At 30.0% G+C, this 22,881-nt stretch overlaps 1 protein-coding gene and 1 long non-coding RNA gene across 34 annotated transcripts in view; both read right to left on the reverse strand.

The window, feature by feature from the left end:
* Positions 1 to 94: 94 nt before the first annotated feature.
* Positions 95 to 11,242, reverse strand: LOC101499871 (uncharacterized). 33 transcript variants are annotated; one of them, XR_012161665.1, is made up of 8 exons: positions 7,768 to 11,242; positions 7,381 to 7,504; positions 6,775 to 7,062; positions 6,592 to 6,661; positions 6,226 to 6,295; positions 4,793 to 6,112; positions 2,165 to 4,564; positions 95 to 2,012 (listed from the first exon to the last, which is right to left on the reverse strand). It is a non-coding gene; the product is annotated as an uncharacterized lncRNA (long non-coding RNA). The 33 variants fall into 33 exon arrangements; XR_012161660.1 differs by having other exon boundaries at positions 7,630 to 11,242; XR_012161655.1 differs by having other exon boundaries at positions 6,775 to 6,862; positions 6,957 to 7,062; positions 7,381 to 11,241.
* Positions 11,243 to 17,242: 6,000 nt separating this feature from the next.
* The window catches only part of LOC140919064 (uncharacterized), a 16,452-nt gene continuing 10,813 nt past the window's right edge, over positions 17,243 to 22,881 (reverse strand). The window contains exon 6 of the mRNA XM_073364575.1: positions 17,243 to 17,451. Within this exon, the coding sequence (XP_073220676.1) occupies positions 17,243 to 17,451 (209 nt within the window). The remainder of the gene's footprint in view (positions 17,452 to 22,881) is intronic.

The following is a 22,881-nucleotide window of genomic DNA, read 5'->3' on the forward strand; positions in this document are numbered from 1 at the left end:
CTAGGTAAACTAAGCTTCTATTTTTTCTGTAAACAGATGAATGCATGTCTCAAATTATCTTTAGAAAGAAATTTACATGTATTTCAGAATCATATATATCGAAGCCCTCCCTAAACTTTTAATAAAAAACACATTAATCAATATTGCCAAATTACAATATCAGGACTACCATACCAGAATTAATAAACTCAAGGAGAAAAATCACCCACTAAATCCAAAGGCCTAAAGCATGTCCTTAAAATGTCAGCAACAGCTTTCACATCCAATAATACATTAATAGACTCTCTTGTTGATAATCTCTGCCATCGCTTTCACTCTACATCCTCCTCGTGATACCCACACACGATGATCAAAGGACAAAAACATGAACAATTGAGTCAAAAGTGGAGACAACCAAATGAAAGTCAATTGTAGATTCTAGTCCTCCTATACAAAATTTCACAGCACCCCTACACCAAAGATCTTGTACTACTTGAGGGATGATATTATTATTTTTGTCCTTACTCTTATTCTTATATTTACATATCACAATTGACAATTATATACTAAAAAAAGATAACAAAAGGAATGGCAAATCAACAGTACAAAAAAGTGCCAAACCAAGTTATCCTGAATTTCACATCCTTGGGGAGGGCAAAGGTTCTAGAATCTTGTATGCTTCAAATACTACATAATTTTGCTGAAACAGAAACACAAAAAATCTAACACCAGCAAGGCACTCCATCAAAGGACAAATATCCCAAAATAATTAGATATTAGATATGTAACAAAAGAAATGACTATTTTTACCGAAGGGTCTGTGAAATGAACTTCTTCATGCCACAGTTTCCATAGCAAACAACACAATCATAGGCTATCTATTTGTTCTGATGATATGCAACATGGTTTGCAGAATTATGCTACTTTTCTATCTTTTGTCGTGGTTTTTCTCCCAAAATTTCCAAAATCATGTAAACTTTTGCACTGTCAGAATACAAATCAAAAACCCAAATGTAGAACAAACATCTGTAAGAAAAAAGAAGTATTAATGATAAGAACTAAGAAAACCTCTAAGGCTCAACTTTTCAATTACACCATCCAACTCTTACCACACAAACCAATAGACGCATTTGACCGGAAACAGTGGAAATAAGAACAGAGTAAATCGAGAAAACTGGTCTGGTTGATAGCAATTGACCGAGAAGAAATGAAATGGACATAATTTATAATAATATAGTATGGAGTACCAAATTAAAACTGAGGCTCGGTACTCTACACAAAATGTTAATGTGTCGAAACAAACTATACTGCAAAAACAAAGTTCATATTTCAATTCCACGTCTACGGCGATGAAATCCAGAGCCAAATCAAAACTCAAAATCAAGAAAACAGAAAATAATCAAAATATAATACATGAAAGATCATACACAAGCAAGATAGAAACAAAAGGAATAACATGTTCATAGATTTAACTATCCTGTAACACCAAAAAGGAAACAACAAATCAACCAAAATACACGTTTAGAATTGATTGACAGAGAATTATTGAAAACATAAAAATTTACCAGAGATCCCAAAATCAAACATCAAAGCACACTCCATGTAGAATATTATTAGTTTCACAAATCGCGCTGCAGAAAAATATTCTCACAATTATAATCTTTTTTCTTTTGATCAAAGCCAGAAATTAAAAAATGAAGAACGACTAACTAAAGAAATAAATGCTTTCAGAATCGATAAGGAAATACTGAAACAAATAGATAATACTCGAGATCACCCAATCAAAACTCAAGGCTCAATACTTCGACGAAGGTTATCATATTGACAAACCACGCTGCAGAAAAATAAGTTCACAATTCATTTGTATGTTTTGCGATCAACATCCAGAAATAACAATAATAATGACTCTGAAGAAATTTGATTTATCTAGGGCTTTCCCTTTCTTATCCATCCAACAAGGCTCACTGTTCTAGATATCTAAACTTCAACCCACAGCAAAACACATAAATTGTGTGTTTCACATATTACAATCCCTGCAAAATCAAAACGGGAATAACAATTAGAAATAAATGCTTTCAGAATCGAAAAGAAAATACTGAAACAAAAAGATAATACTAGAGATCATCAGAACAAATAAAATGCAAATCATCAGAACAAAAAAAATGCAAAACCAAGTTATTCTTACTTCCACATCCTCGATGAGTGAAAAGGTACACTCTAGAATCTTGTATGCTTCAATACTCTAGAATATTGCTGAAACAGCAACACAAAAAATCCGAAACCTCATGGCACTCCATCAAAAGACAAATATCCCAAAACAATAAGATATTATATATGTAAATACAAAATGACCATTTTTATATACAACAGAAATATTTGTGAAAAATATTTTTGAAATACGTACAGTAAAATTACATTGACTATTTCTGAAAAAACCCAAGAAAAACAAAGAGTAACATAATTCTCCAAACCATGTTGTCGAGCAGCATTTAATAGGAAAGGCTCACAAATCTTTCTCATCTCTCCATAATAGTATGAACTTCCGCACTGCCAAATTACAAGTTTGAAAACCAAAATTTTAAAAAATAAATAAAAAAAGTCATATTCTGGTTAAGAAAAATGAGCATTGATGGGTAAAGAAACCCTAAGCCAAAACTTTTCAGTTGTAATCCTCACTCCACATCAACAGACATATCTCACCTATAACATAATCAACAAAACTAGACAGTCTAACTCCAAAAAAGAAATGTAATGAAAATAATTCACAATCCCAGCCAAAACAAACCTGAGACTTGATCCACTACACTGCAGAAAACAGATCCATATTTCAATTCAATGTGTGGCAATCAAGCCAGAAATTAAAATCAAAATAATAATAAATTTAAATGAAGAAATAAAATTGACTATATTTAACCACAAGTTAAAAACTAATTATCGTGTATCTAGTTTCGCAAAACATCTCTACAACACCTTATAAACATCAGAAGTCCAGCCTACTATCACTAAACATGATCAACCAAAGAAAATTAATCAAATAACTGACGCAAAAGTGTAATGGGAAGAACAGTGAATTAAAATCTAAATAATAGCTACAGATCATTAAAATAATAAAAGAAAAAACAGTTAAAATGTAAATAATAGCCGCATATCGAAACCAGCAAGAACCAAATCAAGCCCCAAAATCAAGAAACCAAAATCAACAACTAGAAAACAATAAGAATACAATACAAGAAGATCAAACCAGCGAAAGATATAACCAGAAGGAATTGAACCTGCAACAACAAAGATTAAACCAAAATCAAGAAAAATATGCTGACAAAATCAATAAAGAAATATTTAAATGAATTGAATTTATTAGAAGAAAAATATGCTTCGCACACTGCAGAAAAATAGGTTCATAATTCAATTTGTATGTCTGGCTAATTCAATAAATAAAAATAATAAATGAATAACTCGTTGAAGTAAGAGGTTTATAATCGTACTGGCTAATCTTTTGCAAAGGAATGAGAAGTGTGGTTGCCTCAATTAACACCTAGGAAATATATGAACGGTCATCATGACATTATTGTACAAAGTAGAAAGGAACTCATTTCCAATTTCTCTAAATATATATTAATTATTGATCAACAATCTACAAATATAGTTTGGCTGAAGTTTTCACCCGTCATTAAAGAGACTTCTAAAAACAGACATAGCAATTAAAATATCATACAAGAAATTAAATTAACTCTTTAAAAAATTCAATTAGATAGACATCCATTTATCAAAGAAAAAAGACTTTATGTATTGTATATTGTAACTTACTTTGGATTCGCTTTTTATGGTTCATCATCATTTTCCTTGACATAAAAAATAAGTACATATAAATAAATGGAACCTAACCTCAATTTGTTGCTTCCTTAGTCATGCTCTAAGTTTCTTTTCTAAGTGAATGAGTTCAAACCTTAGAATACTACAACGAACACAATTTATAAATGCCAAAAACTACTTATATTTATTCATATTGTTTTTGAAAATTAAAACCTAAGAAAATATTCAAATTTTTACATTCAAGTCATGCCTTGAAGAATTTTGATAAACACTGCAAAACAGCAACAAAAAAATTAGGTTCAAAATTCTTTTGATCAAAATTAATTAAATATAAATTATAACGAAATAAAATTTAAACTTCTTTTAAAACCGTGATATGAAAAAAAATAAAAAAGAAAAAAGGATTTCAGTGTAGGAAACAGTCATATTCTTAAAAGAAGTAAAAGAAAGTAAAGCACAGATGTCCAAAGCTAAGAACTATACTCCAAAATCGATATCCTACCCAATGTTTGGAAGAATCATAAATACAAAAACATTTCTTATCTTGATAAACAAAAAATTAAATATTACCAACACCACATCATATAAGCACAACTATTTAATTCAATAAAAATTACATTTTGATACAATGACAAGTTTTATCCTAAAGGCTTCACATCCTTGATAATGTATGTCAGCCAATGCCTTCACATCCCATATTACATTCAAAGTTATATCCGATTGAACTTGATACTAACGCCACAGATGTCGCAGTCCATATCCTTAAGATCAAAATCTGTAAATAAAAATAATGTCGCAATGAAGAAGTTTGATTTATCTGGCGGTTTTCGTTTTTCTAATCCATGCATAGTATCAAAAAATGCTCTAAATGTCCAAACATCAACTCTTTCTATTAAACAGATGAACACATGTCTCAAATTGTCTTTGAAAGAAATGTACATGCACTTCATAATCATAAATAATAAACGAATAACTCATAGAAGAAAGAGGTTGAGAATCTTACCGGCTAATCTTTCGTAAAGGAATCAAGAAGTGTAGTTGCCACAATTAAAGCCTAGGAAATATATGAACGGCCATCATGACATTATTGTACAAAGCAGAAAGGAACTCATCTCCAATTTCTCTACATCAAAGGGAGAACTAAAAAGTTGGTGAGTGACAAAGAAGGAAAATATTTCACATCAAACCCACGTAACACCAAAATGATACATGTACGGAGGAAATATGTTGTGACAAATAGATGCACAAAAAAACAAGAAAAAAGATGACAGGCTCACCAAGTCATCCCAATTTTTCCATAACTGTGTAAGCTTTTGCACTGTCATAATACAATCAAAAACCCAAATGTAGAACAAACATTTGTATGCAAAAAGTAGTATTAATGGTAAGACAACCTTTAAAACTCAACTTTTCAATTATAACTACAAACTCTTACCATACACCCAAAGACTTATCTTACCTGAAATAGTGAAAATCATAATAGAGTAAAGAAACCAGAAAATAATCAGAATACAGAACATAAAAGATCAAACAAGAGGAAGATAGAACCAAAAGGAATCACATGTTCATAGATAACTTAGCTTGCAACACCAAAGAGTTATTGAAAACAAAAAGCATATGCTAGAGATTACCAAATAAAAAATGAAGCCTCCACTCCAAAAAGAAATTTATCAAATTGACAAACCAGGATGCAAAAAACATGCGCACAGTCATATTCTTATTTCTACTGATCAAAGCAAAATTAAAAATAATTGAAGAACGACTAATTTTAGAAGTTTGATTTTCTATCTGGAGCCATTCTCCGTCTTAACTGTAGTATTGAGAATCACAAAACATTGTAGATATCGAGGAATCAGCTAGCTGAAAAATGTCTCGATTTTCGAATGCATAATTATATCCAAAAACTATATAAACAATCAAACGAAGAAAAAAATTCAAATTCAAAAAATTGACATCAAAGAAGAATTGGAAGAGCAAACAATCAAAGCACTAAAAACTCAATAATAACAGCAAATACAATAATCATAGTAATAAAAGCAAACTTCAAGCGCAAAACCAGCAAGAACATAAATAAAACCTCATTCAGGAAACCAAAATAACCAAGGAGAAAATAGTGAAAATAATAAAGATCAAACAGTAAGATAGAACCAGAAGAAATTGTGTTTTACTTCTCCAGCAACACCAAACAGGGAAATTACAATTAGAAAAAAATTCTCTCTGAATTAATACGGAAATACTGAAACCAAAAGAATATAGTAGGGATCACAAAATCAAAACTGAAGCCTCGATGCTATGAAGAACGATGTCATTTTCATACACCAAACTGCACAAAATTAAGTTAACGATTCATTAGTACGCCTTACCATCAAATTATGTATTTAATCCATGCATGAAGTATCAAAAAAGGCTCTAGATGAACTAAGTTTCAATTCTTACCGTAAACAGATGAACGCATGTCTCAAATCATCTTTTGAAAGAAATGTACATGTAATTTTCATACACCAAGCTGCACATAATTAAGTTAACGATTCATTAGTACGCCTTACCATCAAAGTCTGTAATTAATCTATCCATTAAGCATCAAAAAAGGCTCTAGATGAACTAAGTTTCAATTCTTACTGTAAACAGATGAACGCATGTCTCAAATTATCTTTTGAAAGAAATGTACATGTAATTTTCATACACCAAGCTGCACATAATTAAGTTAACGATTCATTAGTACGCCTTACCATCAAAGTCTGTAATTAATCCATGCATTAAGTATGAAAAAAGGCTCTAGATGAACTAAGTTTCAATTCTTACCGTAAACAGATGAACGCATGTCTCAAATTATCTTTTGAAAGAAATGTACATGTAATTTTCATACACCAAGCTGCACATAATTAAGTTAACGATTCATTAGTACGCCTTACCATCAAAGTCTGTAATTAATCCATGCATTAAGTATGAAAAAAGGCTCTAGATGAACTAAGTTTCAATTCTTACTGTAAACAGATAAACGCATGTCTCAAATTATCTTTTGAAAGAAATGTACGTGTATTTCAGAATCATATATACTGAAGCCCTCCTTAAACTTTTAATAAAAAACACATTAATCAGTATTGCCAAATGAAAATATCAGGATACCCATTCCAGAATTAATAAATTCAAGGAGAAAAATCACCCACTAAATCCAAAGGCTCAAAACATGTCCTTAAAATGTCCGCAACAGCTTTCACATCCAATGATACATTAATAGGCTCGCTTTTGATAATCTATGCCATGGCTTTCACTCTACATCCTCCTCGTGATACCAACACATGATGATAAAAAGACAAAAACGTGAACAATTTAGTCAAAAGTAGACAACCAAATGAAAGAACAACGACTTTGATAATATAACAGTCAATTGTAGATTCTAGTCCTCCAACCCAAAATTTGACAGCTACGTTGTTTGATCTAGTTCTAAAATCTTGTATGCTTCAAACACTACATAATCTTGCTGAAACAGAAACACAAAAAATCCAACACCAGCAGGGCACTCCATCAAAGGACAAATATCCCTAAACAATAAGATATTAGACACGTAAAGAAAAAAATTATTGTTTTTACCGAAGGGTATGTGAACTGAACTTCTTCATGCCACGGTTTCCATAACAAACCACACAATCATAGGCGCTATCTCTTTGTTCTGATGATATGCAACAAATTTTCCAGAATCATGTAAACTTTTGCACTGTAAGAATACAAATCCAAAACCCAAATTTAGAACAAACATTTGTAAGAAAAAAGAAGTCTTAATGATAAGAACTAAGAAAACCCCTAAGGCTCAACTTTTCAATTATACCAACCAACTCTTACCACACACACCAATAGACTCATCTGACCGGAAACAGTGGAAATCATAAGAGAGTAAATTGAGAAAACTGGTCTGCTTGATAGGAATTGACCGAGAAGAAATGAAATGGACATAATTTATAATAATATAGTATAGGGTACCAAATTAAAACTGAAGCTTGGTACTCTACACATAATGTTAATGTGTCGAAACAAACTATACTGCAAAAACAAAGTTCATATTTCAATTCCACGTGAACTGCGATGAAATCCAGAGCCAAATCAAAACTCAGAATCAAGAAAACAAAAAATAATCAAAATACAATACATGAAAGATCATACAAAACCAAGATAGAAACAAAAGGAATAACATGTTCATAGATTTAAATATCCTGCAACACCAAAAAGGAAACAACAATTCAACCAAAATACGCTTTTAGAATTGATTGATAGAGAATTATTGAAAACGAAAAGAATTTACTAGAGATTACCAAATCAAACATCAAAGCACACTCCATGTAGAACATTATTAGTTTGACAAATCGCGATGCAGAAAAATATTCTCACAATTATTTTCTTTTTTCTTCTGATCAAAGCCTGAAATTAAAAAATGAAGAACGACTAACTGAAGAAATTTGATTATTATATCTGGAGCAGTTCTCCGTCGTATCCATTCTATTGAGAATTACAATTGTCTTCCTTTTTAAGAGCATACCTTGATTATTCTTATGTATCACAATTGACATTGACGTAAAAGAAGAATTAGAAGAGCAAACAAACAAAGATGTAACAACTCAATAATAATATAAGCAGATATAATTAAAATAAGAACAACAAACTCCGAATAAAAGCTCAACCGGGAAACCAAAATCACCAGGGAGAAAAGAGGGAAAATAGAATATATCAACCAGTACGATAGGACCAGAAGGAATTGTGTGTTTCACATATTACCACCGCTGCAAAATCAGAAGGGGAATAACAATTAGAAATAGATGCTTTCAGAATCGATAAGGAAATACTGAAACAAAAAGATAATACTAGATATCACCCAACCAAAACTCAAGGCTTGATACTTCGAATAAGGTTATCATATGGACAAACCACACTGCAGAAAAATAAGTTCACAATTCATTTGTATGTTTTGCGATCAACATCCAGAAATAAAAATTATAATGACACTGAAGAAATTTGATGTATCTAGGGCTTTCCCTTTCTTATCCCTCCAACAAGGCTCAACGTTTTAGATATCTAAACTTCAACTCACTGCGAAACACATAAATGCATGTCTTAAATTATCCTTGAAAAAGATGTCCATGCACTTCAAAACCTCTCTTACAAATACAGTAAAAAACACAAAAATCAACATCGCCACATTACAATATCATACGATATCCCATTCTAGAATTCCAGAATAAACACAATCAAGGAGAAAAATGACCCATTAAATCCAAAGGCATGTCCTTGATAATGTCTACAACAGCTGCCACATCCCATGGTACATTTGGCTCTCTCCATAGCAAAATCACGTCCTTGATAATCTATGCGATGGCTTTCACTGTCAACATCCCCTTGTGACATCCACACATAGCTCTCAAAAGATCGAGAAAACAAGTCTTCAACAGACTAAGAAACCAGAAAATAACATAGTCAAAGTAGAGATCACCAAATGAAAGAACAGCAATCGTGATAATATAGGACACAACCAATTGTATATTCCAGAGCTCCTATGCAAAATTAGGCTTTACCCCTATACCAGAAGGAGTTCATTAACCAATTGTAGATTCCAGTGCTCCAATGCAAAATTAGACTTTACCCCTATACCAGAAGAATTCATGTACACCTAGAGATAATACTATTATTCTTAACCTTACTCCTAAGTATCACAATTGACAAGAAAATAGAAACAAATTTGACAAAGGAAGTGGCAAATCAACAGAACAAAAAAATGACAAACCAAGTTATCCTTAATTCCACATCCTCGGTGAGGGAAAATGTACACTCTAGAATCTTGCTGAAACAGCAACACAAAAAATCCAAAACCAGCAGGGCACTCCATCAAAGGACAAATATCCCAAAACAATAAGATATTAGATATGTAACGTTTTTATCCTAAGGGTGTTTGAGAACTGAACTTCTTTCTGCCACGAGTTCCACAGCAAACTACACAGTCATAGGCTATCTCGCCTGTAACTTCACACAGAAAACTCAAAGGAACTGACAAAAGTATATGCTGAGTATCAAACAAATAATGAAATGTGAAGATTCTTAGTAAAGATGGCCGAATTAAAAGCTAGCAACAGCTAAAAGTATACAACACAGCCTGCAAGAGCTTATGAATCATTGGAACAAATTTCCATCCAACTTGCAAGATCATGTACTCCATATGAAATGACACAATTTTGGCTTCTTCTTACTACAGATGAGTAAAAGACGATAACAGAAACCTCTCCCAACAAAGTTGTCCCAGCAAACAGATAATCAGAATGATTACGCTGTGACAAATAGTTGATGACAAATAGCATAATTCTCCAAACCAAGTCGCCAATTAGATAGGCTCACCAAACTGTCTCAGTCTCTCCAAAACCACCAACACCAAGCCGAAAGTTTCACAAGTGGAAATCATAAAGGAGTAAATCAAGAACACTAGCAATAAAAACTCAAGATGAAATGAAAATAATTCACAATCCAAGAAGAGTGTACAAAAGTAAACCTGAGGCTTGATACTATACAAAACGTTATTTTACTTCAAAACAACCTTCACTGCAGAAAACGGGTTCGTGTTTCAATTCACATGTATGGAGATCAAAACATTCAAAGCCATAATAGGAAAATAACACAATTCAATGATAGAAATTAAATTAAGTAAATTCAACCAGGGGTGACGAATGATGACCATGTCTTGCAAAACGTCTAAAAACAGAAAACTCGCATCAGGACTCCCAACGAACTCAAAAATAGCAGCAGATCATGCAAATAAGAAAAACAAACTCAATGAAAGAAACCAGCAAGAACAAAATCAAGAACCTGTACGATAAAGGATAAGAGAAAAAGAATACAAAACATCAAGATCAAACAAGAGGAAGATAGAACCGAGAAGGAATCGTGTGTTCACAGATTACCTCTCCTGCAACACCGAAGATGAACAAAATCAACAATGAAAACAGAAATATTTAAACGAAAAAATTTACTTAAAGAAAATATGCTCTCAGAATCTAAAAAGAAAGATTGAAACGAATATTTTTTTACTAGAGATCACCAAACAAAACTCGAGCGTCCATTCTTTGCTGTGAAGAACGTTATTATTTCGACAAAGCATGCTGCAGAAAAACAGGTTCGCAATTCGTATGTCTTGCAATCAAAGCAAAAAAATAAAAATAAAAGAACGACTCATTGAAGAAACTTGATTTGTCTATCTGGATGCATTCTCTTTAATAGAAAACCCTGAAATCGAGCCATCAAGAAGCAAGCAATCGGAGCAAAGGATATCAAGAAAGAGTAGAAGAAATCGAAATCAGAGCAACGGATATCAAGAACTAGTGCTAGAAAAAATTGGAATCAAGAAATCGAATTCATCACAAACGAGTTAAACACAAAACAAGAACAAACAATATAGAACACGTTTACTCTATGGTTTGAGAGAAAAGTATATATAGAAAGAAGGCAAGGTCGGGATAGACGGCTGAGATAACGCGGATGGCGAATGGTTTATGTGTAATTAAAATTTTAAAAGATTTCTAGATATGAATGGTTTAAAAATTTAAAATAACATAACAATAAATAAATAAAAGGTAATTTCTCCTTAATTTTCTTACATAATTTAAAATATTTTTTTATAAGTTAAATATATTACCCATTATTATTTTATTTTTTTAAAGTTATATTATCGATTAGGCACATGATCATCTTGTTATTAATTTAAGTCAAAAATTAAAGAACTGTTTTTTAGGGATGAAAGTTATCAAACTTAAATAACATATTTTCATTTACAACTCTAAATATAATTTTTATAATAGAAAAATGGGTTAATATTATGTTTGGATTCTCCTGAAAATTAATTCTATAAATTTAATTTTACTCCAAATCCATGTTTAGTCAAAAATATCACTAAATGCAAAATATATTAACTGCAAAATTCACATTATATTATAATAAAATATATATTTTTTTAGTAAATACACATTTAAAAATGTATTTGCTTATATTATCCAAGCAAATTTTAATTTTATAAAATGAAGATTGTATAAAAAATATCTAAACATAAATTATGTTAAAGAAATTTTAATTTTAACTAAAAAAATATTTGCAAAATCAAAATTACTTAAAAGTACATTTACAAACGTTAATCCAAACACATACTATATACGTTAATAGACTTACAAATAAAAATTTGAATTAATTAAAACATTTTTAGATCAAATATAATTTTTTTTAATTATATCTATATTTTATATTTATATCTATATCTATATAACATATAAAAGAAAGTTACTATGAAGGAAAGTTATGATATATAACATGCTTACCATAATTTTCTATAACATGCTTACCTCATTTTGAACCCACAACACCCCTTTTCTTTTATTTAATCGTGTAAGTGATGTTTATTAAGTTAACAATAAAATAAATGAAAATTTTAGAATTTTAATTTATCATCGACAAACAAATAAAAGGAACCTATACTAATATTATTTGAAATTGATTTTATTAAATAATTTTTTAATATATTCTCGTATAATCATTCAAAATTAATTACATTGATATAGAACCTAACTTAAATATTATTTTTATTTAAATTTAAATAAATAAATAACAACTAAAACTAATCTATACAAGGAATTTACTTGAATCAAAATAATCCAAAATTAAATTTTCAATTTCAATTTATTAAACATCCATAAATAGATGGTTGGCCTTGACTTGAGATGGAGAAACGAGTGGGTAACTAGAAAATACGGAGAAACAACTCTCTCAAAGCTCTAGGGGAAGCTCAATGCGGGTATTTTGTCTAGTCTCCTCCTCTGCTCTGACTTTGGTTCATGTGCCTTATCCAGTTTCAATGAAGAAAAACTAGTGGAATGCATTTTTCCAAACTGAAGCCCATTCCTTGTGCTCAAGTCAACTAATTAAACAAATAAGACTCAAAGAAGGAGAAGCGAGAGCATAAATTTCTTATTGACCAAAGTAAAGGCATTTCTGCTTAGAGAGGGATGTGACATATTAAAAATATTTTAGGTTAACACATCGTCTTTAGTTCATGGGTTGACGATTATGAGAAGAAAAGGCTCTAACAAGAGTTTCAAAAGAAAGATTGGGCCATGGATTGGATGAGGGAAGGACATGGAAGTTGTCTTTTCTTGTCAGCCCTGTAACAAGGAAACCCATTCTATTTTGAATTATGAAGTTGAATGTATGTTTGATTTTTTTTTTTTACTTTACTAGGGTTTTGAACTTTCGCTATTATTTGTTGTCGCATTGGCCTTGTCAGATATTTTCGATGGCAACCACAACACCAAGGTTCCTCCTTTGATCGTGTTTTTCCTCCCATTAATCTCATAAACCCTTTTTCTCTCACTAATAATGAACCTAAGAAAACGAAAAACCTTTGGAAAAGTGTTAGGCAACAATACAATGACATATCGTAAACAGAGACAACATCATAAACTTAGGCTTCATACATAACCATGGAGGTGGGTTATAAATCAACAAAATCACAGGCCACTTGATGTGTGAGATGCATTGAAGACCATGTGGATTCATTCCATCAGTAGAAAGTGCAAGTCGTAGATTTCTTGACTATCTCCCAAAATCAGGATACTCGTGATCAGTTTTTGCCCATTGTGGAGAATCTACAGGGTATCGAAACTTTTCATCTATAATTTTTTCATCTGCATGTCATGTCAAGTGTTTTGAATCTTCTCCACTACGATAGATGCGCCTAAATCTTGGTATTATAGGAAAATACCACCCGACTTTTGTTGGAGTAGATTATTTCTTCTTATATCGAGAGACGTTGCATTTCGGACATGCCTTTAGTAATTCATATTCATTTCGAAATAAAATGCAATCATCAGGACACGCATGAATCCTTTCGTAACTCATGCCAATAGAGCACAAAGTTCGTTTAGCCTCATAAGTTTGACTGGAAAGTTCATTATCATCTAGCAACATATCTTTTAGGAGTGTTAATAATTATATGAAGCTTTTATCAGATCATCCATTAGTCGCTTTTATGTTGTACAACTTTAATATCGTCGATAGTCTTGTGAATTTAGTACAACCATTATATAATAGTTTCTTTGCATCACTCAACAAACTCTCAAACATTTTAGGACAATCTCGAAGATCTTCTTCAACTGCTTTTGCAATCTTTTCAACTCGGTTCCGCTCATATATATCTGTGTCAAAATCATCTAAAGCATATGTCGAACCATTCTCAAAATTAGTGTTCTATTTTTTTTTTCTCACCATGTCTTATCCAACATGTATAGCTTTGATTAATTCCATGCCATACTAAATGTTCTTCCAATTGATATACTCTAACGCGATTTCCAAAACAACATTTTAAACAAGGAAAAATGATTCGATTTTGGTCTTTTGCATTCTTCACTACAAACTCAACAAACTCCTTCACTCCATTGTCATACTCTTTTGACAATCGATTGGCAGACATACATTTCTGGTCTATTTTATATGACCTATATGAATGCAGTGTTACACAAATGATAAGATACTGATAACATTATACCAATCTATAGTATATATAGTCTAATATTGGAAAATGGAAACTAAGGTTCAAGGTTATGCATACAAGTCTGATTTCAAAACAAAATAGATCGAAAAGATTTAAAAAAAAATATATTTTATATGATATCAGGTAACAATTTATCAATTTTAATGACAACAACAAATTAATAAGTACAATACCTGAGACAACAATCACTCAAGGAAATGGGCGCACAGTAAAGGAGCAGTAGAGGAAGGTTCAGCGAGACGACACCACACAACATATGAGGGTTTGCACAGTAGAGGAGAGGAGGGTTCGTAGGGTTAGGGAGATAACATATTAAATATGTTTTTATTTATTTAAAGGGAATGATTTTTATCAAATACGCACTATTTTACATCACTTATATACAAAACGCTCGAAAAGATATGGTAATTATGTGAAAATGCTATATTTTACAGCGCTCTAAAAATGCTGTAAAAATAATATGGGAGCGCTATAATTTACAGCGCTTGTATACTAAGCGCTCTAAAAAGCACTATAAGTATTATGTAAGAGCGCTATATTTTACAACACTTGTATCCTAAGCGATCTAAAAACGCTGTAAACATTATGACGCTATATGACCTACAACAACGTTTTTGCAGAAGCACTTGTCAGAAAAATGCTGTTGCATCCTCCGTTAATTTTAAAATAAGTTTAAATATAAGATTTTTTTATTTTGGTGCTCATAACTTTTTTTTGTTTACATCCCTATAATATTAAAAAAATATATATATTTTAGGTCTTTAACGTTAAGTGGACGTTAAAAAAACGTTAATTGACAAAGAGAAACAACTTTTGGTCCCTGTATATATAACAATTTTTAGTTTTAGTCCCTGAAAAATATTTTTTTGAATTTCATCCCTGCAATATTTCAAAATTTTATTTTTTGTCCTTAACGTATCTGATGAAATGCAATAATTTGTATAGTTATTTTAATAAGATACTTCCAAAAATTTATAGTTAATTATTTTTCCTGTTAATTTATCTTTATAATTTTAACTAAAATCTCCTTTTATGGTTTAGGTTTTGTTCGTTATAACTTAAAATAAATAAAATATATATTAGGTGATAGATTTTTTAATCATTATTTTATATTAATATAATTGTAGTTAATATTATATTAATTTTATTTTATTTTAATTATAATTATAATATTATATTATATATTTATTGAATACCGTCACGTGCCACACGTTCGGGGCGCAGCTTTTGCGTTTCAGCGCGACCTTACAGAGGTTTCAGACTGAAAATACGGTGGTTGCGCTTCAGGCGAACAACTTTTTTGAATTGGGTTGCGATGTCTGCATTTGGATCCTCTTATGGGTCTGAATTGGGTTGCGATGTCTTCATGAAAGTTGTAGATATAGATCTTAGCTTTCATCCGCACTTGGTTTGACTCCAATTGAATATCTACAACTCCAGATATGGCTGAAATACGCCACATAGGTATTGTTGATTTCTCGCCAAAATTCAGTACTGCACTAAAACAAAAGTAACGTAATATTATGGAAAAAAAATCCCTACTTAATCAAGGGAATAAAATCAAAGTCATTTTATTAACTTAAAGAACTAAAATCAACAAAATATATCAAATAACTCATTAAATTAACTAACGGTTAAAGATAAATAAGACTAAAATCAATGAAAAATATGGATTATGATGAGGAATCATCACAACCTCAAACTTAATCTATTGCTTGTCCCCAAACAACAATTAATTTCAGACTTGGTACAATTAAAAGCAAACTTAAACTCAATTTTTCAAATCAAATCAAACTCAATTCTTAATGTCTCAACTATTACAAAACATTAATCATGCTTCATGGTTGCTTAAAAAAAATAACAAAATTTGTATACTTTAGCATTCATTCATCAAGTTCAACTCTCTCTTCACACAATCTCATCAAAAATTTCTCTCGAGTGTTTAGCAAGGGTTATGAATTTATCACTCAAATCCTAGAGCATGTAGATTAACGTACTAACTCAAGTCGTTTCGCAAGGACTTCTTATATAATAACATTTACCAAATTGAAAGTTGATATTAGAAAGTGTTTTTTTTAGATTTTTGTTTGAACATATGAGAAAAACGAGTAATACACTGATTCGAGTTTCAGACCTATCACAAATTTCATCAATGAGTTTAATTTCTAATTCGTGATTCAATTTCTATTTGACTATAGAATTGATCAAACAAGCGTAATCAACCCTTTGTGAATTCGGTTCCTTTGACTGAATTAAGCATCACAATCATCAATATATTACAAAGTTAATGATTTGTTTACCATGTTGAGTTTCATGGTTTTCATCTTAAATAGGGTCTTCCCAATGCTTCCACCCACGAATCTATTAATGACAACAATTCTTATTATTATATAAAAGCTTTTAAGAAACACAATTTATAATAATAAAGCTTATGATTAGATTACATATTAATCTTTAATCCTCTAAAAACTATAGTCAAAACACATGAAGTCACATGAACAACAACTAGTACAAAAATAAAAAAATATGTTAGTGATGCAGTTCTTCCACTGATAATAGAGGCACCTTGCCCTGACATTACAATGACAATAATACAAAATATGATAAAAGGGGATAACATGATTAAATCATCAAAACAAAATTGTCTAAATAGCATCAAGAGAACTAACATGATATATATAACTGTCCAATGTGAAGATTCTAAAGTTTCAACAATCGCAACCGCATTGCAAACACAATTATGAATTTTCAAATTTTCCTTATTTTAAGAATATTGTATTCAATTTTCCGCAATTGCAAAAATTGTAACAAAACTGCGATTAGAATTCAAAACATTGAATAAGATGAAAATGGTCAAAACTCAAATTTTCCTTTTCAATTATGATTTCAATATCTTAGTAGCACAATATCCAAGTGTTTCTTCTGTTGATCGATGATATTGCCTAAAAGATGCCTAGCAGTGTCCAAAATATCTTTTTTACCAACAAGACTACCAAAAATCATATAATGAGTCCAATTCTCACGAAGACGTATTTTTGTGATTCTACTTAGTGTTCCATTAAGAAACAAAGAAATAAAACCCAACAACATCAACTCTGCATAAACACAAAAATAAAATTGTTAAAATCATAAGTTGATCCGCCGTCGCACACGGGTCAAATACAATTGATAAAATATAGACAGAGGTAATAACTCAAGTCATTTCACAAGGACATCTGATATAATAACATTACCCAAATTGAAAGCTGAAATTAGAAAGGTTTTTTGTTTTAGATTTTTGTTTGAGCAAAACGATTAATCTAGTATTTCGAGTTTCAGACCTATCACATATTCTATCAATGAGTTTAATTTCTAATTCATGATTCTATTCTTATTTAACTATATAATTGATCAAACAAGCATAATCAACCCTATGTGAATTCGGTTTCTTTGACTGAATTATGCATCACATTCATCGATATATTATAATTAACGATCAAGTGTCGTAAATTAAAATTCAATTAAATTAGAAACCGAAACCAAATTATGTCAAATGAATTTAATCGATCCTATTGAAATTCAATTTAAGCAATTAGAATATCAATATAATCAAATAAATAGAAATAGAATCATGAAGTAAAAGTGACAGTGTAACTTGAATCTCAAGGTGTTGATGAAACTCTGAACTCGTAGATTAATCTTATGAAATTAGTCTTCCATGAAATTAAAATAAAAAGTGTTTATATTTTTTTTGAATTTGAATCCGAAAATTCCCTCTATAAGAAAGGAAAGAAACTCACGATATATAGTACTCAATTTTGAGCTTAAAAAACAAGTGGTCCGCTATTTAAAATTATTATAAAAGTCCAAATTAGGAAATTTGTAATTTAGGAACATTAAAGTTTGGCATTGGGGTTTTATTCCAACATAAAAGTTGTAGCTCTGATTTTTATCTTTCCAATGCCTCCTCACATGCGTCAATCCGATATCCATAGCTCAAGTTATGGCCTACAGAGCGAGCAGGAGTCAAAATACAAATAATAAAATTATAATTCAATTTCAACCCAAAGTTTAACAACAAGCTAAAAAATTATTCTAAACTATAACGAGTTTTTAAAATACCAAAGTAGAAAGCTAGAAACATGTGCTCAAATGCTATGATCAATCATTGCCTAAAAGATGCCTAGTAGTGCCTAAAATATATTTTTTACCAACAAGAATACAAGAAACTATATGATGAGTCCAATTCTCATGAAGACATATTTTTGTGATTCTATTCAGTGTTACATTCACAAACAAATAAATAAAACTCAACAACATCAACTCTGCATAAACACAAGAACAAAATTGTTAAAATCATAAGTTGTCTTACATTTTCATAGATTAAGACAAAAAAGAAATTATAATAAGAAGAAAGAAAAAAGCAAAACCATATTTGATTTTTTTGCAAGGCTTGAAAGAGTAGTTTTTTTTTTTTTTTTTCTTTTTCAGAAACTTGCCAATATGATGAAGAGCACAATCAACGACAAATGAAACAAACACAATGAATGTGCAAAAAAGAGCCACAATCCATGTTGGAGTAAATTGCAAACCAACTCCTTCTCCGCCACCACTCATAGAGAACTTTTGGTAGGATCGAAATGTTTAATTGAAAATATTTTGGTAGGTTCGAAATGTTTATCTGCTTTGTATTTAAATAGAAGAAATACAAGTCCATCAATTGTTGACTCACATTGTCTGCACCGTGTTAGTTGTTGTCCCTGGTATATTCAAAATGCTGACTTACATTGTCTGCAGCATGTTAGTTAATCAAATATATTTTAAAATTATTTATAATTTTTATATTTTTTAGTTTAAATTATAATAAATAAATTACAAAGGGCAACATTAATTTAAATAAGGGTAAAATTCGAATAAAAATATTATAAACTATAAGCTACTTGAATTAACATATAAAAAAATACTACAAATTATAAATTCAATTCTTAACCTTAACAAACTGAACATAATATTGTTAGCACTACTTTAGTTCATCACACAAAGTTGTAGATTATGCAAGTTTCTAAAAATTAGAATATGACATGCGCATTGCGCAAGATATATAATAATTACTTAAATAATAGTAAAATGAGAAAAAATAAATTACTTAAATAAATTGTCTGAGAAAAAAATACGCTACAAACAAAATCAATATTTTATATTATTTTTGAAATTTTAAAATCTTATTCACAATAATACTAATATGTTAAAATTTATATATCCGCATAAAATATTCTAGAATCATATAGTTCAATCTTTCACATTTTTTCTAGGTATAATTTGCCAATTTTAATTTTGCCAAACTAATTATGTTTCTTACCATTTCTTTCTTACGTTTTCTAATAATTTATTCATTTCAATATCTAACAAAGTTTTAGCTTCATCTAGATCCAATTAATTCACCTTGAGTTTCACCTGAATTGCTTAGATACTTTTCATTCGGAAAACACACACGTATATTTTTATTTATTTAATGTTACACTATTGAATAACATTTTATCATATATAAATTTTATAAAATCTACAAATGTATTAAAAGTTTTATCATGTACAAATCTAAAATCATTTTATTAATAATTGAGTCACATAATTCAGCTAATTAAATTACTTAAAATATCGTTTCCAAAACAATTATGTCAATATAAATGAAAATCATCAAAAATATATGATTTATAATTTGAAATACTGATGTTAAAAAATTGTAGGTTCTAATAGAGAAAAATAAGTTTAGACAAATCAATTAATATAGAAAAATAAGTGTCATTTATGGATAATATATGAGTATATTATGTCTTTCAGACCAAACTTTTTTTTATTAATACCAAAACATATATTGTATAGATAATAACATGTCTTAAGTCTTAATGGTCGGTTATAATACTTTATTTTGACAAGTCTGTTATCAATACTAATTATAGCTATTTATTAATTTTAATATGTTTTTAATTATAGTAATAATTTTTTTGTAGTTATGACTTTATTTATGTGATTTTTTCTTCAACGTTCCACATGTGATCATTAAATGCGAACACTTAATATGAAATTATTATTAAATTTTACATAACTTAGTATAATCTCACACGTACTATATGTTATTTTGCAATGCATTTATTTATAATAACACGTACTATATGTTATTGTGCAACGAATTTTGACTTGCTACATTTGTCATTTTAGCTGATTTTATAATTAATTATTTATTACAACGCTTAATGTTTAATCGGACAAGTAACCGATTTAACATGTACATAAAAACCGATGTAATAAGATTTAATTGTCCTAGTATGTGATATAGATTATAAAAAATTTAATTTAGAAACATGAACTAATAAACTTAAAGTATGACTAATTGATTAAGTAATCAATGTCATAAGCCCTCCAATGATTTCTGAGATTGGAACAAACATGTAAATCGGGCCAAAAACTATTAATGATGCAAGTGATAAGAGTTTTGTTGAATATTGAAAGTTAAGCTTGTATGGATGATTTTTCAGTTTTGTATAGACCACCATCAGAAGCCACAGTCAAGTTTTCAAAGGCATAAACTTTTTCCTCACTAACTTTATTTTGAAATTTGTAGATAAGTGTTTTCTTAACTTATACATGGAACAATTATCTCTGATTTTGATTAACATAAAAGAGTAAGTATGAAAAGAAAAAAAGAAACAAACTTAAACTAACATAAACAAACTTAAACATAAACTTAGCATATATTATTAAAATTCAAAACACAAAATACTAACATAAAACATAATAAACATAAAAGAAACAAACTAATAATATCATAAACAAACTTAAACTTGAATATAGCATACAATATATTAAATTGAAAACCTAAAGACTATATTTTGAAAAGAAAAACAAAAAAGAAGTAATGAATACCAACTATCTTAAATCATGTAAACATATAATGTGATATCCAAATCAATTAAAGTTTAATAAAATTATGAATTAAAAAAAATTTAATTTTTATAAAATTGTTGTATTTTATTTTAAGTATTTATAAATAAAAACATTTGCACGTTAACATTTTTATAAATATAATTATTTTCAATTTTAATTCCTACCTTATGGACTAAAAGAAAAGTAATATTTTGTGCACATCTAATCAAAATAGGAAAAAATATTTTCGTTCGTGCCTCTCAAACCACATTTTCTACACGGTGGCATTTAGCATAAACAAGTGTCTCTCATACTTAAATATAATTTTAACTGTAACGCTTAGTTACGTGGGTATAAAAATTGAGGTAATAACGCTAAAGTTGTAAGAATAATATAAGAGAATAAGGTGCTGTAATAAATAATAAATTATTTGAAAGAAGTAATGTTATGAAATATCAAAAATTTATCCTTACCACTGAAAAATATTTAGTAATTAAAATATCCAAAACTGGGCAAATAGTGTCTAATCCCGACATAAAATGCAATGTAGACATTATGTCTACTTATTCTTGATCTACTAACCTAATCGAAGGAAATCACTCTTCTCAAGGGAGGTAGGACTTCTTAACTCTCGACGTCTCCAACGGTCTCAGTATCTGAAAACAACACTTTAATGAGATACAAAATCCCAGTGAATAATACACACAATTTCAAAACAAGTATTGTTCTCAGCCGGAGCGGTAACCGGAAAAATCGATAATGGCACCCGCCTTCATCCAAAAATATTCTTTAGAACTACTCGTGATATAACTAAGATTTCTCTATAATAACCAACTACTTTCAATAATTAATTAAAAACTCATCAAATAAATTAATGATAGTCCACATCTATCGTAATCAGATAATTCTAATATACACATTTATTCCACAAAATAATTAGTTAATTCAATGATGGAGATATACTCCTTCTGCAAAGTGAGTATTATCTAATCATGTGGAGCACCAGCTCATCCAGTGTTGGGTACAAGACCCATATGTGTGGAGTTTAAACCTCATCTCTTTGTGAAGTTTAATACTCATCCATGTGGAGTTTAAACCTCATCTCTTTATGAAGTTTAAAACTCATCCATGTGGAGTTTAAACCTCATCTCTTTGTGAAGTTTAATACTCATCCATGTGGAGTTTAAACCTCATCTCTTTGTGAAGTTTAATACTCATCCATGTGGAGTTTAAACCTCATCTCTTTGTGAAGTTTAATACTCATCCCGGTGGAGTTTAAACCTCATCTCTTTGTGAAGTTTAAAACCCATCAATATGTGGGGTCCAAGACCCCTCCATTAGGAGTTTAAACCTCATCTCTTTGTGAAGTTTAATACTCATCCCGGTGGAGTTTAAACCTCATCTCTTTGTGAAGTTTAATACTCATCCCGGTGGAGTTTAAACCTCATCTCTTTGTGAAGTTTAATACTCATCCCGGTGGAGTTTAAACCTCATCTCTTTGTGAAGTTTAATACTCATCCATGTGGAGTTTAAACCTCATCTCTTTGTGAAGTTTAATACTCATCCAGGTGGAGTTTAAACCTCATCTCTTTGTGAAGTTTAATACTCATCCCGGTGGAGTTTAA

Source organism: Cicer arietinum, chromosome 8 (genome assembly GCF_000331145.2).
Source record: "Cicer arietinum cultivar CDC Frontier isolate Library 1 chromosome 8, Cicar.CDCFrontier_v2.0, whole genome shotgun sequence".
In the NCBI taxonomy this organism is placed as follows: Eukaryota; Viridiplantae; Streptophyta; class Magnoliopsida; order Fabales; family Fabaceae; genus Cicer; species Cicer arietinum.